Here is a 15,103-nt window from a genome sequence, read left to right as displayed (position 1 = left end):
TACTTGGTTAAATATTGATCCAACTGCCTTGCTGGGATTAGAGCTAGAGAGATAAACTTGTGTAGGGGAGATGATAAATACACCACTACAAGGGAGTGTGTCCACCATTTTGGTAGAAAGTATAGATGTATATTTCTTGTAAAGAAGCAGCCCGCCGGGCCTAGAGGCATTTGATTGGCTACCCAAGTCAAGTCAGGTGTATTAGCTTTGGTTGCTGCTATAACAAACCAGCCCCAACCTAGACAACATCTGTGGGAACTGTCTCAGTTTGCTCAGCAGACCAGCGGCCTCCTCAGAGCAGCACTGGTCTCCTTGGTCTCTTAGCCCTACAGTCACAGATGATTTGAATAGACTTCCTGCCTTACTGCTCAACTCTTCCTTTCCTGCAGAGAGAGCCACAAAGATAACAGAGATCTCAGACTCCAGACAGTCTGGTAGATCCAGATAGCTAGGATTCCTTTTGGAGAGCAGATGCTAGTGACTGGCTTCCTGTTTCTCCCTCCACCATCACGGCTTCAAAACAAGAAACCAGTAGTAACAGGCCTTTCCAAGATATGCATGTGCCTATGTGAATTTCTGTACACCTCACACATGCAGACGCCTGCAGAAGTGAGAAGAGGGTATCAAATCCCCTGGGGCTGGAGTTACAAGGGGTTTCGATCCACCATGTGGAATCTGGAGGTCAAATTCAGGTCTTATACAAGTGGTAAGTGCTCTAACCACTGAGCTATCCCCCCAGTCCCCCACAAAAGTGTGTGCATATGGAAGCCAGAGGTCAACACTACGTGTCTTCCTCGCTTTCTCTCCACCTTACTTTTTTAGACAAGGTCACCTTGAATCTGGAAATCTCTCACTCATCTAGGATGACTAGCCAATGAGCTTCAGGTATCAGCCTGCGTCTGTCTCTCCAGTGCTAGGATTCTGGGTACATGCTGCCACAGCTGGCTTCTCACGTGGCTTCTGATTTCCTCAAAGTAGTTTTTTTATTATATCACGAAATTCTCCGGCCCCAGGCATTCATTCCTCTCAGTGCCTTCTGCTGAATTCTTTTGCTCCTTACCAATACATGATGGATGAAATTTTGTGCCCTTTCCAGGACAACCCCATATGCTGAGTCTTTCGCTTTCTGCGTTGTGGGCATTATACAGAGACTATTAGGATGAACTAGGTCCCCGACTTGGTGTGATGGGCCTCTGCTTAAGAAGAGACACAGACAGGAACATTAAAAGGGTACATCACAAAGAGGTCTTGAGCTGGTTATGGTAGCTCACACTACCCATAGGATTTGCTGAAGGAGGTAGAGGCAGGAGGATCACAAAGGGGCCTTGAAAGCCAAGAGACCTGAGGAGAAAACACTCCTGACCCATTTGTCTTGGACTTCTGGAATGGTAGGAAAAGAACCCTACCATCTAAGCAGCCCAGCCATCAGCCACACTTTAGTCCTGCAGCCTTTGCAAATTAAGGTAGAGAGAGGTGGGACTTTGGGAAGCTGCGTGTCTGTCTTCTTACAGCCCCCGCCCTGGCTAGCCGTGTATTTATGCCTCCATCTCCTGGTTTCCTGCTACTGTCATATGACCTTTATACCATCTCCTGGGTAGCTCTGTGTGTCCTACCAATGTGCTTCTTCCTAGAGTTTCTCTGAGGTACAACCTTCAGGGCCAGATTGGAAGAAGGAACACTTCATACATTTGGTGGAGGCTCCGGGAGGAGCAAAGCCAAGCAGGCTCTGTGCTTGGACATGTGAAAGGCCAACAGAACAGGGAACAACATGGGAAGGAAAGCTTGATGGGGGGTGGGGGGGAACAGGCCATTTGATTTCAAACACAATGGTCCAGTATTGATCCTAAGAAAACATTATGGTAAAGTGAGGTGCGAATCCACGCCATGGGAGGGTGAGAATGGGAGGCGAGAGAATGTTCATCTTAGAATGTTTGTCTTCACACTCCAGAAAGCTATGAAGGCAGTTAAGAACTCCTGGCCATCAAGGTGTCAAAGCCAAGCAGAAGGCACACAGGAGAGGGGCTTGTGGGGTGGGGGTGGGGAAGGAGGTGGGGGGTGGGGTTTGAGTTTTTCCTTTTAAAAGATTTAAAATTATGTACATGTGCACAGATACGTGGACCTGAGCCTGGTCCTTGGGGAGGTCAGAAAGGGTGTCAGATCCCCGAGGAGCTAGAGTTACAGCTGTGTGTGAGCTGTTCTACTTGAGTGCTGGGAATGAACACTAGTCCTGTCCAAGAGGGGTAAAGGCCTCTAACCACTGAGCCAGCCATCTCCTCAGCTCCCATTACAAGTTTTTAAGCTGCCCCATCCAGGTTCCATTTTCACTCCCTCACAAGTTGGCATTTCTTTCTCTTTGTGTGTCTGTGTGTATGGGCACACATGTGTGCATTTTCCTGTTTTGGCAGGTACCCCTGGGTGCGCACATACATGGAGGCCAGAGGACAACCTCAAGTGTCGTTTATCAGGTGAATAACTTGTCTGTGTGTGTGTGTGTGTGTGTGTGTGTGTGTGTGTGTGTGTGCGCGCATGCACACAAGAGACAGGATGTCTCCCTGGCCTGGAACTCATCCAGCAGAGTGTGCTAGCTGACCAACAAGCCCCAGGGCTCCCCCTGTCCCCCTCCCCAGTGCTGGGGTGAGAAGGGAAGAGCCACCACACCCAGCTCCTTCCTGTAGGTTCTGAGAATTGACCTTAGGTCTTCATGACTGTAAGGCAAGCATTTGACAGACCAGGCCCACCTCTCCAGGCCCTTGTTTTGATTTTTAACTCTTATGGTACCAAGCTGACCACAGAGGCAATTAAGTTCCAGGGGAGCTCACTATTCCCCTTCCTCAGCCTCTCTGGTGCAAGGATATGGGCAGGCACCACAAGGCCGATGGCGTTTATTCACCTTTTTATTGATGCTTCCTCCTGCCAGGTAGTAGGTCTGCCGCATGTAGAGCATTCAAGCCCTTATGAACGAAGGGACTGCCTGAAGCAAGAATGGAGACAGGAAAGAGGAAAGCAAGGCTCTTCCTCAGTGTCCAGGGGTGCCAGAGGGCATCCCGGAAGTGGGAGGGGTGAAGTGTCCAAAGTGTTTGCAAGTATAAAGGCCAAGTGCAGAATGAAGACAAAGGTAATGTGTGGGAAAATGTCCTAGCTGCTAATGTGCTCACTGTGCAAGCCTTAGGATCTGAGTTCGAACCCAGTCCCCTCAACTTAAAATGGGGGGGGGGGTTTAGGGAATGACACTCATCCTTCAGTGCTAGGGAGGTAGAGGCAAAAAAGATCCTTGTAGTTTGTTAGCTGGCCAGTCTGGCTAAATCAGTGAGCTTCAGGTTCTGTGACAGATCCTGCCCTCCCCTCCCAAAAAAATGGAAAAGTCCTTCAGCCTCTATATGGGCACACACATGTATGCAAGTACACACACAGGAATGAGTTCTCTCTCTCTCTCTCTCTCTCTCTCTCTCTCTCTCTCTCTCTCTCTCTCTCTCTCTCTCTCTCCCCCCAATACCAGAAACCTAGCTGGACCTTTTCTTTTTACAAACTTGACTTAGAACCAACTAATCTACCAGGGAGACTAGTGACCACCTCATAAGGAAGGAGCTGGGACTCCAGAGCCCAGTCCCCTTAGATTTCCTTCTCATCCATTCAGAAACCTGAGAAAGAATTCCAGAAGGTCTCCCAAAGCTGAGGTAAACCTGGGGAACTCCTGTGTGAAGATACCTGTGGGAAAGGGTAAGGTGTGATGGCGCGGTCTGAGACTGTAGCTTATGGAAAATGAGACAGCCATGTTGTTGACACATCTTGGACCCAACCAACAAAGGCAAGGACAACATCATGGTCAACCCTGGCAAATGGACTCAGGGTTCCCAGGGTGCACACAGAGTAATGTTCTTCACTCTTTCAACTTACAGGAAATAGCAGTGTGCTATGCTCAGAGAAGGCCAAAGAAAGGCTTCCCACAGCACCACAGTTTCCTGTACCAAGAGCCATGCTGTCCTACGTGTCAGAAAACCTCCAGGGATGAACATGGTAATTAACAGAAAGTGAAGTGCTTTCGCATGAGAGAATTTGAAAGGAGAGAAAGGTCAACTGATTCTGAATACACACACTGACTCATTGCGACCCAGCCCTTCTTTTGTGCGCCTGGCTCTCTTGTGTAGTCTGCAAAGAATGCTGTACACATCTAGTGACAGGTGCCTGGTGACCGTGGGCCAACAGGCTGACTCACCTCCCATGCTGCTGACGTTAACCAGCCTCCCCTTGGACTTTCTAAGTAGAGGCAGAAACACCTTGGTGACCTCGACGGCTCCGAAGAAGTTCACTGCCATGCATTTTCTGTACACGGTCATGGGAATGAGTTCCCCGTCGATCGGAAAGTGCAAGACCCCAGCATTGTTGACCACAGCCCACAGTCCTGGGGACAAAACAAAACAAAACAACTGTGAGGATGGGAGAAGCTGGAGCATGTGGCTAGCTTGAGTTCTGGAACCACCAAACCTCTTTGAAAAGTAGATTTCAGGCAGAATACAAACGTTCTAAACTTGGTCCCTTCCTCAAACCACGTTGTTAAGGCAATGTGAGGAGAACAAACGTGTGATAATATTAAACAATGATTTTGGAGATCCCATGTTTTTAAAGTTCATTTATTTTGTGTGGGAGAGAGGGGCACTCATGCCACAGTGTGCGTGTCCAAGTCAGAGGACATCTAGGAATTGATTCGATCCTTCCACTGTGTGGATGGTATTGACTGCACGCAGATGACCAGACTTGACTGTAGCCACCATCTTTCACGGAGATGACCCGCCAGCCCAGTTCTTCTCTTGCCTGGTAGCCTTTTCCTATAGCTGGAAAGTCACTATGTATGGGAACAGCTGGGATCACAAGATGAGAGTCATAGCAGCATAGCATGCCAGGTCTTAAAACAGCAGTTCTCAACTTGTGGGTCTTGACTCCCACAGGGGTCGTCTGTCAGACATCCTGCACATCAGACTCTTTGCACTGTAATTCATAACAGTAGCAAAACTACCGTTATGACAGAGCAGTGAAGTAATTTTATGGTGAGGGGTCACCAGGACATAAGGAAATGTGTTACAATGTTGCAGTATTAGGAAGCTTGGGAGCCACTGTCTTAACGTTTCAAAGCCTATGTAAAGACATCATTAACACACTTCAGGAAGAGATACCTACAGCCTTCCCTCATCTCTAAGCTAAAAGCCTAGCGACAAGAAGGAAAATCCCAAGCAGGGTGACGGTGACGTCCTTACACCATGAGCCCTACTTCCTGGCTTGGAAGATGTGTCACCCTGGTGAACACCAGAATCACAGCACAGTTGCTTCAGATACACTGCCGGCCCAAATCCTAGAAATTCTCAGTGGTCATGAAGTGGGATCTGAGTATCTGCCTTTCCAAGTCCCAAGAGAGGTGAGGCTGGAGTTCTGTACCATCCTTGGAGAACCCTTGCCCCCAGCAGTGCTGTCTAGCCCTCTGGATACATTAGGATAGTGTGTCTCCTGACTCAAACTGCCTCCTAGCCTATTTGATCAACCTGTGGCTGGGAAAGAGAAGGACCCAAGGGCCAGCAGTGTTTAAACCTTGCCAAGAGTACAGTTGGGAACTGCCCCTTAAGGAAAGAGTGGGGAAGAATGAATACAGTGATTCTAAGGCAAACAAGACAGGAGATAGTTTAGCCTGGAACTTTCCATTAGCTCTGTGTTATTTACACTTCCCCTCTTGTAACAATGCACTCAGAAACCTAGTTTCCTCATCTGCACATAACACACACACACACACACACACACACACACACACACACACACACACACCATCTTCAAGTAGTACACCTAGCAACTTCGGAAACCCTCCACCTGCGTAGTGCTACACGTTCTGTCTGTCATCTCCCAACAGCAATATAAGTTTCCCCACCCCTGGTAATAATCATATTTAAGTATAGGTTTTTATTCATGTATATCCCCAGCATATCCAGGTATGAAGAATAGAAGAGCTGATTCAGCCCAAACTGGTATTGGGTGTGGATGCAGTGACCCCTATTCGTCATGTTATGCCTAGGAACAATTGGGTGTGTTTGCAGCTAAGACCAGATGCATCATGGGAAGGAAGGTGGGCGGTACTGAAGCGGTTACGTGACTTTAGCCAACCAATCAAAACAGAGAAACACCCAAACCAAGCTATTTGGTAACCACCTATTCCTTCCCTTAGGCCTCTTAAAAAAGAGATACCAAATGGTAGCCTAGGGTCTGTGAACACTTTCACCCATGTGGTACACTGCCGGTCTTGACAGCGTGTCTCTCTGAAAGCTGAGCTATCCCTTTGTTCCCAATAAAATTAGTTCGACTCTCTGAAAATCTGGTTGAGCTTTTATTTGAAGTCTTTGGATAAGAGCCCGTAGGGATTTGAAGAGTGGGGTTCTGGAGAACAAGGGTAACCTGAGAACATCAGCGGCGACAGAAGCGGGGATGCTGAGCTAGACAGACTTAAGCAGACCCTCTGTGTTCATGGAATTCCACCACGGGGTGGGTGGCAGATCTCATCCTGTGGTTCACCCCTCACCCCCAGCAGCCTGGGCATCTCAGAACTTGTTAGAAATGTACATTTCGAGGCTAGGGATGTGTCTGGGTGGGCAGAGTACTCAGTCAGCCTGCGCGAAGCCCTGAGCTCACTCCTTAGCAGTTCATAAACCAGATAGGGAGGTGTAGACCTATTATCCCACTACTTGGGAGGTGGAGGCAGGAGGATCAGAAAGTCAATCCCATCCTTGTCTGTACGGAAAGTTGGAGGTGAGTCTGGGATACATAAAACCCACAACGAAATGGAACTAAGAAAGGAGAGAGAGAGAGAGAGAGAGAGAGAGAGAGAGAGAGAGAGAGAGAGAGAGAGAGAGCATTGAGTATTTATATGTATATGAGAGAGAAAGAGACAGAGACCGAGAGGCAAAGACAGATGGGGGTGGGGGGGTGGTGGAAGAGGGAGGAAGAAGAGAGGAAGGGAGGGAGGGATGGAGGGAGGAAAGGAGGGAAATTTTGTGCACTATGTGAAGGGGGTGTCAGACTCCCTGGAACTGGAGGCACAACTGGCTATGTGGTGCCGGAAACCGTTTCCACGTCGTCCGGAAGAGCAGCAAGTGCTCTCAACTACTGGGCCATCTCTCCAGACCAAGACTTTAATTTTTTAAGGGGTCTTGCAGTTTCAATAACAAACATCTTGGTACTGGGCCATAAGGTCAGTTTCCACATTTAAAGATGTACAAAGCGAGGGAATCATCCTTTAGCTGCCTTTGGTGACGCTTGCCTGAGATCCCAGCACTCTGGAGGCAGGAGGGTTGTGAATTTGAGGCCAGCCTTAGGTGCATAGTGAGATCCCATCTCCCCAAAACTGTTTTGACTCTTATAAGAATTCAGATGCATGGGGTTGGGGATTTAGCTCAGTGGTAGAGCGCTTGTCTAGCAAGTGCAAGGCCCTGGGTTCGGTCCCCAGCTCCGAAAAAAAAAAAAAAGAAAAGAAAAGAAAAGAGAATTCAGATGCATACCTCCTTGCCTGTAGCAGTTCACTTTCCCTGTCTTCCTTTTGTTTCCCCTGATTTCTTTTTCACTTTTGATTGGAAATTTTTTTCCATATAATATATCCTGATTAGAGTTTCCCCTCCCTCTCCTCCTCTCAGACCCCCCCCCACTTCCCCTTCCCACCAAATCCACTTCTTTTCTGTCTCTCATTAGAAAACAGACTCTAAGGGATAATAATAACAATAAAATAAAATAAAAATATAATAAGATTTAACAAAAGGGAAAACAAAAACTAACACATTGGAATTGGGGGGAAAAGCAAACAGAAGGAAAAGAGCCCAAGAGAAGGCACAGGAAACAGAGACACCCACTCATTCACACACTTAGGAATCCCATGAAATACTAAGCTGGAAGCCGTCATAGATACAGGAAAGACCTGGTGCAGAACCTCGCAGGTCCTGTGCCCCAGTCTCTGTGAGTTCATAAGACCTTTGCTCAGGCTGATTTAGTGGCCCTTGTTTTCTTGGTGTCCCCCATCCCTTCTGGCCCTCACACTCTTTCTGCCTTCTCTCCCAGTGTTCCCTGAGCCCTGAGGGGAAGGATTTGATGGAGACATCTTGTTTATGGTTGAGTATACAAAGGTCTCTCACTCTCTGCGTAATGTCTGGCTGGGGCTGTCTGTGTTGGTTCCCGTCTGCTGCAGGAGGAAGCTTCTGGAATGACGGCTGAGCAAGGCACTGAGCTGGGAGCACAGCGGGTCCTTAGGACTCATTTTAGCGCACCTTCTGTAGCCTGACTCGGGCCCGCAGAAACTTTCCATTAGTAAGTTGTTAACCTCTGCGTCTGCGTTAACTTTCCACAGTCCCAAAGCATTTTCAAAGTCAGTGCTGTGTCGTCTGAAGGGGTGGGGGTGGGGGGGAGCACATCCCCAACACTGCCTGTCTGGTGGCAGAGACAAGGCGGTAGCAGCCAGGCTGCACATGAGGACCACGTACACTTCCGTGAGGGCCAATCAGTTGACTGTGAGGACCAGATGTTCCGTCCTTAGGAAATTAAACAGTGCCCCAAAGAAATGAAAGCAGGCTCAAAATTCCCAGTATCTCTTTTGCCAATCAATGAAAGACGGTTCTCGGCCCAAACCAAACTGGATCACAGAAAGTAAGGGCCTTGGGCTTGCTAGGCAAGCGCTCTACCACGGAGCTAAATCCCCAACCCCCAACTGTTTTTTTCTGTAGAGAGTTCTTGGGATCTGGATGGGAACTTTCCCTCCAAGGACTCACTTGGTTCCCCAGTGTAGCGTTTAGAGGTGGGTCTTTGCAGAAGCGATTGGGTCATGAGGAAGGTCTCACTAACCAACTAATGGGTTAATACCTGTATGTAATACTGGGGACACAGCAGACACTATGGATGTCATTGCCTTGTTAGAAGTGATCACTTCTCCCTCCCTCTCTCACTCCCTCCTTCCTCCCTCTTTCCTTCCCCCTTCCTCTCTCTCCCCTCCCTCCTTCCCTCTTCTTCCTGTCCACCATAAAGTATGCAGCTTTGGCCTACTTCATGCTCCCTCCAGGATGCCCAGCCTTGTCATGGCCAGGAGCAGTGAAACCATGAGCCCAATAAATCTTCCATTAATCTGTTCCTCTCTGGCATTTGCCACAGTGACAACGTGCAGAGTACAGAGGCCAAATACTTTATCTCTCGCAAGCCCTTGCACTTCACCTCTAACATCATGGGCACACGTGAGTATAGAGGTACAGGCCGTGGGAAAGCAAAAAGGAGAGGCCATGCTCGTGTGAACTTCTAATTATGGACCCTGACATTTGAATGGTAGGTAATTTTCCTGTCCGAAGGCATTCTTCCAATTTAACCACTTCAAGCATCACTCTTCATTCATGGGTCAATGGGCCAACCAACGCAGGTGGCTCATCGTGATGTCAGCCGCCTCCATTGTCCCTTTGGGTTCAGAGATCTTCTAGATCTTCATAAAATATCTAATAGGTGACTGGGGACTATTGTGCCATCAACAGAACTTGTTGCTAACATCCAACCATGTTCTGATACTTGCTAACTTACCAGAGAATTCTAAACTGGCCAGTAAGCCCACCACACTTGTGGGTTTTATCTTGGTACTAATTAACATCAGTTAGTAATGATCAATAGGTTAACAGGAAATCAATAATATGCTGTGCAGAGGTTCAGCATGGTCACCAGTCTTCTAGGAGTTCTGCTGTTTTATCTACAGATTCTAGATGGTTCTCTTGTGGTGATCCTGTGGCTCCAGTTTCTCTTTAAGAAGACTGGGGTTGGAGAAACCTGGAGTATGCAGGTGGGTGGGCTGCTTGTTCTGGCCCAGGGGACAGCTGCCTCTAACTATATGCTAACTGTAAAATGACAGGAACTCGGGACATGAAAACTGAGCTCTCACATCCCTTCATGCCTGGGTACCACGACAGCATTTCTGTGTCTAGAACTCATCACTCCATCACTGCAGATGGTCAGTGCTGTCCTGTTGGATCTCATGAAAGGATTTTGCATCCAATGTCTCCTTCTATTAGGCATTATTAAGTCAGACCTGAGAGTGGCAAGTGAGGACTACTGCATGGCCAAAGATCAGGCTGGGAAAAAGAATGTTCTAGAATATGCTGGCTTGGGAGCTGGAGAGATGGCTCAGGGGTTAAGAGAGCTTACTCTTGTCAGAGGACTAGAATTTGGTTCCAAGCACCCAGGCCATGAGGTTCATGACTGCCTGAACTCCAGCTCCAAGAGATATGATGCCTCCTTGTGACCTCTTGTCCTCTCCTCTCCTCTCCTCTCCTCTCCTCTCCTCTCCTCTCCTCTCCTACCCTCTCCTCTCCTACCCTCTCCTCTCCTCTCCTCCCTTCTTCTCTCCTCTCCTCTCCTCTCCTCCCTTCTCCTCTCCTCTCCTCTCCTTTCTCTCTCTCCCTCTCCCTCTCCCCCTTCCTCCCCTCTCTCTGTGTCTGTCTGTCTGTCTCTCACACACAATCTTTTTATAAGAAGAAAAGGATGACACCATGCTACACTTGTTGAGAAATAATTCCCAAATGATTAACACTCTTCTGTTTGTTCTTATCTCGTTTATGCCGCAGTTCTTCACAAGTGGGTCGTGACCCGTTTCACAGGGATCAAATATCAGATGTTTACATTAAGATTCATAACAGTGGCAAAATTACAGCTATGAAGTTGCAATGAAAATAATTTCATGGTGGTGGTGGGAGGATCTTACCACATCAAAAAGAACTGTATTAAAGGGTTGCAGCATTGGGAAGGTTGAGAACCATTGCATTTATGAGTAAGTACTTGCTGCTCTAAATGCTGAACTGGGGGAAAGAGGAACCTTTACTGAGCACCTCTTGCCTTGTTCCAGACTCTTCTGCCTTCTTTCTATAATAATCCTTATGCTGCAAAACAAGGCAGGTGCCCCTGATCCCTTCACTGGCTGTGTCAGCTGTGAGGAAGATGGGACCTGGAGTGGCCAAGGCTTCCACATACAGCCTCCAGCTCGTTGAGGCTAACACCAACACCGAAGAAAACAAAACTCAAAAGCAGAAACCAAATCCCGAAGGCATTGCTTAGTGCCTGGATCCAGCTCTGTCTGGAACCAACAGTCCTGTAGGCAAACACGGTCCTTCCTGGTGTTAGTAGATTTGCAATAGATCGGGTCACTTGCATCTGAGTGAGTCCTGACATGCACCTGGGTCTTATTCTTGAGAAATTGCTAAGGAGTGGGAGGGGAGCAGGCATTTCTCACAGTGAGGTGACAGAGGAGTTAGCAAGGCATAACTACGAGTCTGAAGAAGAAATGTGGCCCAGCTCACCAGGAAAGTCAGGAAGCGATAACATGGGTACATGACTCCCCCATGGGAGTAGGGAGCAACTGTCATGAAGACTTTGTTGGCAAGGACAATGGTCCTAGGAAGAGGGAGATGAGACCGAAAGTCAAGGAGGTAGAAGCTGGATTGCAGCAGTGGGAAACACCACCCTGTTCTGGAGCATTCCAGAGGGTACCAAGTGCACCATCAGGTACCACAGAGAAATGGTTTGACAGGCCATTATCCCACGATCTTTAAGGTGTTTGGATTGTGCATGGGCAGAAGGGGAAGACAGTGAGCCGCATGCAAAGCAAATTATGGCCACAGAGTAGCTTGTCCCAGAGATTCCATACTTCAGAGGCTCCAGGGAATGGGCGACAGAAGAGGTGTGTGCTATGAGGATTACAGTTCACTGGAAAGTGACGGAAAAGTACAGGAGGCTGGAGGCCACTGGGGTATCCAGACAGGTGGCAGGGGTCATTGGAGTACCAAAACAGACAGCAGAGAGGTCATGGGAAGTACATAGGCAGGCAGCATGGGACCATTGGCATAACTATACCAGAGGTACCCACACAGGAAGTAGGGAGGCCATTGTGGTACCCACACAGGAGCCGGTGAAGACTTGCAATGAACCTCAGCATTTGGAGATGTTGGGGACAGGACAGGTGACAGAAAGAACCCCAGGCTGTTAGGACAGAGACATCAGTGGTTAAGTTGGAGGTCTCAGTGACGCACCCCTTCCTCCAGGCCACTAACTCGAATGATCAGGTAGATAAGCAAGCAGGTTTATTTTCAGGCACTGGGAGAAGACAACAAGGTCAGCTCTGAACACGGTGAGGATGAACCTCTGGGAAATGAGTGGAAATGTTCTGAAGACAATTTTGTGTATTTCGGGTCCAGATATAAGGAAGAGTTTGCCAGGCGGGCCACACAGCTTTGGAAGGTATTAGTGTAAATTAGTGTTTCAACCCTGTCCAAATAGTAACATCACCTAGGGAGCTTTAAAAACTAAAAGCTGCTGATGAGGCTGGGGAGACAGTGTGTTGGTTAAGCCGCTTAGTGCATAAGCATTAGGGCCTGTGTTTGGGTCTCCAACGCCCACAAATCTGTGCTATAATGAGAGCACTAAGGGGTGAGAAGAGAGAGAGGGGGATCCCAGGGGCTTGCTGGCCAACCAGACTGGCCAATATAACACAAGACAGAGAGTGATAGAAGACACACACACACACACACACACACACACACACACACACTGCTCATGCCTCAGAGACTCTCCTTAAGTAAGCTGCAATAATAAAACTTTGGCCTAGAGGCACCCAGACATGCTCAAACATGGCCACCCCCCTGGCCATGGGCCTGGGAGTTCTGAAGGGACTCACGTTTGTTTAACCCCTTGATGGCACCATATTAAATTTCTGAATCAGTTCTTCGATGAGGGAGGTTCTTTTTTTTTTTTTTTTTTTTTTTTGGTTCTTTTTTTCGGAACTGGGGACCGAACCCAGGGCCTTGCGCTTCCTAGGCAAGCGCTCTACCACTGAGCTAAATCCCCATCCCCGATGAGGGAGGTTCTTAACGTTCATCTCACACATTGGGTTCCCCAGGGTCTGTGCCACTCTCTGGGCTCACACATGGTTTTTATCAGGCCCTCCTCTAATGTGAGGGGACAGAGAGCCCTTGGCCTGGTCTGGCCCAGGAGTGGGTGAGTGAATGGCTGCAGATGGAGACAACTGGGAAGATTCCGATTTGATGGGGAGAGAAAGAGACCTATCAAGGAAGCAGAGGTAACAGTGAGAAGGCTGTGGAGCCGAAGAGAGGCTGGGGACCCCAAATTTGAGCAGGGGAGTGTCCTTTTGGAACTGTCCAAGGAAGAGGTCTTTGTTCTTCAAGATGACAGTGGTAGCTTTGACCAGAGCAGGTAAGGAGGGAGGCACAGTGAGAACCAACGTTTGTGCATGAAGAAGTGGAAACAGATAGAGGCTTGGGCACAAATGGAGGGAAGATAGGTAGAGCCTAAAGGGGGCACATGGCCCTGTGGTTGTGAGCTGAGCTGGGAAGACCAAGTTATGCTGATATTGCTGGAGGAAGGCAAAGATCAGGGGATGGGAAGAAACCGGGGTGGGGGAAGGCGATAAACAAGCCTGGGGGTGGGCAGTTGGGGCAGGATGATAGTTCAGTCCATAAAGTGTTTGCTAGGCACATGAGGACCTGAGTTCAATCCCCCAGAATCCACCTCTTCAATAGCCTGTCACCATGGCACTGGGTGGGGGGGTCAGTGTAATCCCTGCCTCTGGGAGGCAGAGACAGGTGAATCCCTGGCACTCACTGGGCAGCCACCATTGCCTAACTGGTGAGCTCAAAAGACAAGATGGGTGGTTTGTTTGAAACAACAGTCAAGGTTGTCTTCTGGCCTACATGCCTGCATATGCGTGTGCACACTTGTACACGTGAGTTCTGTACATTCCGTGAAGAGGGAGCCTAATCTGTGTCTTACAGACTCTGGCACATGGCAGGGGCTCAGTACAATTGTCCTCTGGTGAGGTCAGCCGCCATGGTCACTAGAGGTGGACTTTGGTGAGTGGGATGAAGAGGAATCAAGGAAGTTGGTACCTTTGTCTTGTATCTTCTCTGCGACTTCGCTGTGAACATCTTTTATCTGCTCTGGCTTGGTGACATCCATCTGGAGCACCGAAAGGCGCTCAGAGCAGTTTTTCCTCAATTCCTCCGCTCCTGGGCCCTCTTTATCCAGCACTCCAGCAAACACTGTGAAACCCAGCTTGTCCAGGTGCTTGGCCAAAGCATGACCGAAACCGGAATCGGCACCTGCAAGAGTCAAGAGAACAGGGTGAGCTCAAACCAATGCAATCGGCAAGATTGCTTCATGAGGATAACATTACATGATGTTTATGATGGGTCTCTGCTCCCTGAAGGGAGGGAGCCTGGGAATGGCCTTGGTCTATTTCCTAATCGCTCGGGATGTCAGGACAAACAGTTGACTCTATGTAAAGAAAGAAGGAATGCTGGTAGAAATTTAGTGAGCATACATGGAAAGGGAATAGGGGCTGAAGGAGGTTGCTTCAGGGATGACTGACAAAAAAAAATAAATGTAGCAGGGACAATCATTGCATATGCATATATAAACACATGCACACATGTAATATACACATATATCATACACATACACATTTGTATCATATACATATACATCATATACATATGCATATACATATACATATAGTGTATATACATATGGTGTGTATACATATAGTATGTATGCATATGTATGTGTGTATACATATGTATGTGTGTATACATGTGCATATATATGTATATGTTTATACGTGTATGTGTGTATATACATGCATATACATACATGCCAGGTAAAGGAGTTCAAGTTATTGACCTTGACCACATGTTCTCAGTGCAGAGAACGACCTTGAAGGCATCTTCATAGGCAGTATTTTGGACCATAATCTTGGGACCTACCTAGACCAGGAAAGGTCCCAGGGAGAGCCTGGCCTTGAGTAGAAATGAGTCACAAACTTCCATGACAAACTCTACTTAAGGCCTGGGACCCTGGAAACTGGGCAGAGGGAAGAAATCCTCCTGCCCCTCCTCCTCTGGGAAGTGACTCAGGATGGTAATCCTCCTTCCAGCTGGGCATGATGTCACAGAGCCGTGACTGTTGTTTCCTGGAAGGCTGAGACAAGAGGATTGCGAATTCAAGGCCTGCCTGGGTAATAAACTCACTGCCTCAAAAGAAGATACTGAAAAAC

The 15,103-nt window shown here is 48.2% G+C and overlaps 1 protein-coding gene across 1 annotated transcript in view; it reads right to left on the bottom strand.

The window, feature by feature from the left end:
* Hsd17b2 (hydroxysteroid (17-beta) dehydrogenase 2) overlaps positions 1 to 15,103 on the bottom strand; it is a 71,625-nt gene that overhangs the window by 14,808 nt on the left and 41,714 nt on the right. Inside the window, exons 2-3 of the mRNA NM_024391.2 lie at positions 13,938 to 14,150; positions 4,214 to 4,399 (exon numbers count right to left, since the gene is read on the bottom strand). Coding sequence (NP_077367.2) covers positions 4,214 to 4,399; positions 13,938 to 14,150 — 399 coding nt within the window. The remainder of the gene's footprint in view (positions 1 to 4,213; positions 4,400 to 13,937; positions 14,151 to 15,103) is intronic.

This window comes from Rattus norvegicus, chromosome 19 (assembly GCF_036323735.1).
Source record: "Rattus norvegicus strain BN/NHsdMcwi chromosome 19, GRCr8, whole genome shotgun sequence".
Taxonomy (NCBI): domain Eukaryota; kingdom Metazoa; phylum Chordata; class Mammalia; order Rodentia; family Muridae; genus Rattus; species Rattus norvegicus.
The sequence above is the reverse complement of the archived record's forward strand: the minus strand, read 5'-3'. Positions and strand labels throughout refer to the sequence as shown.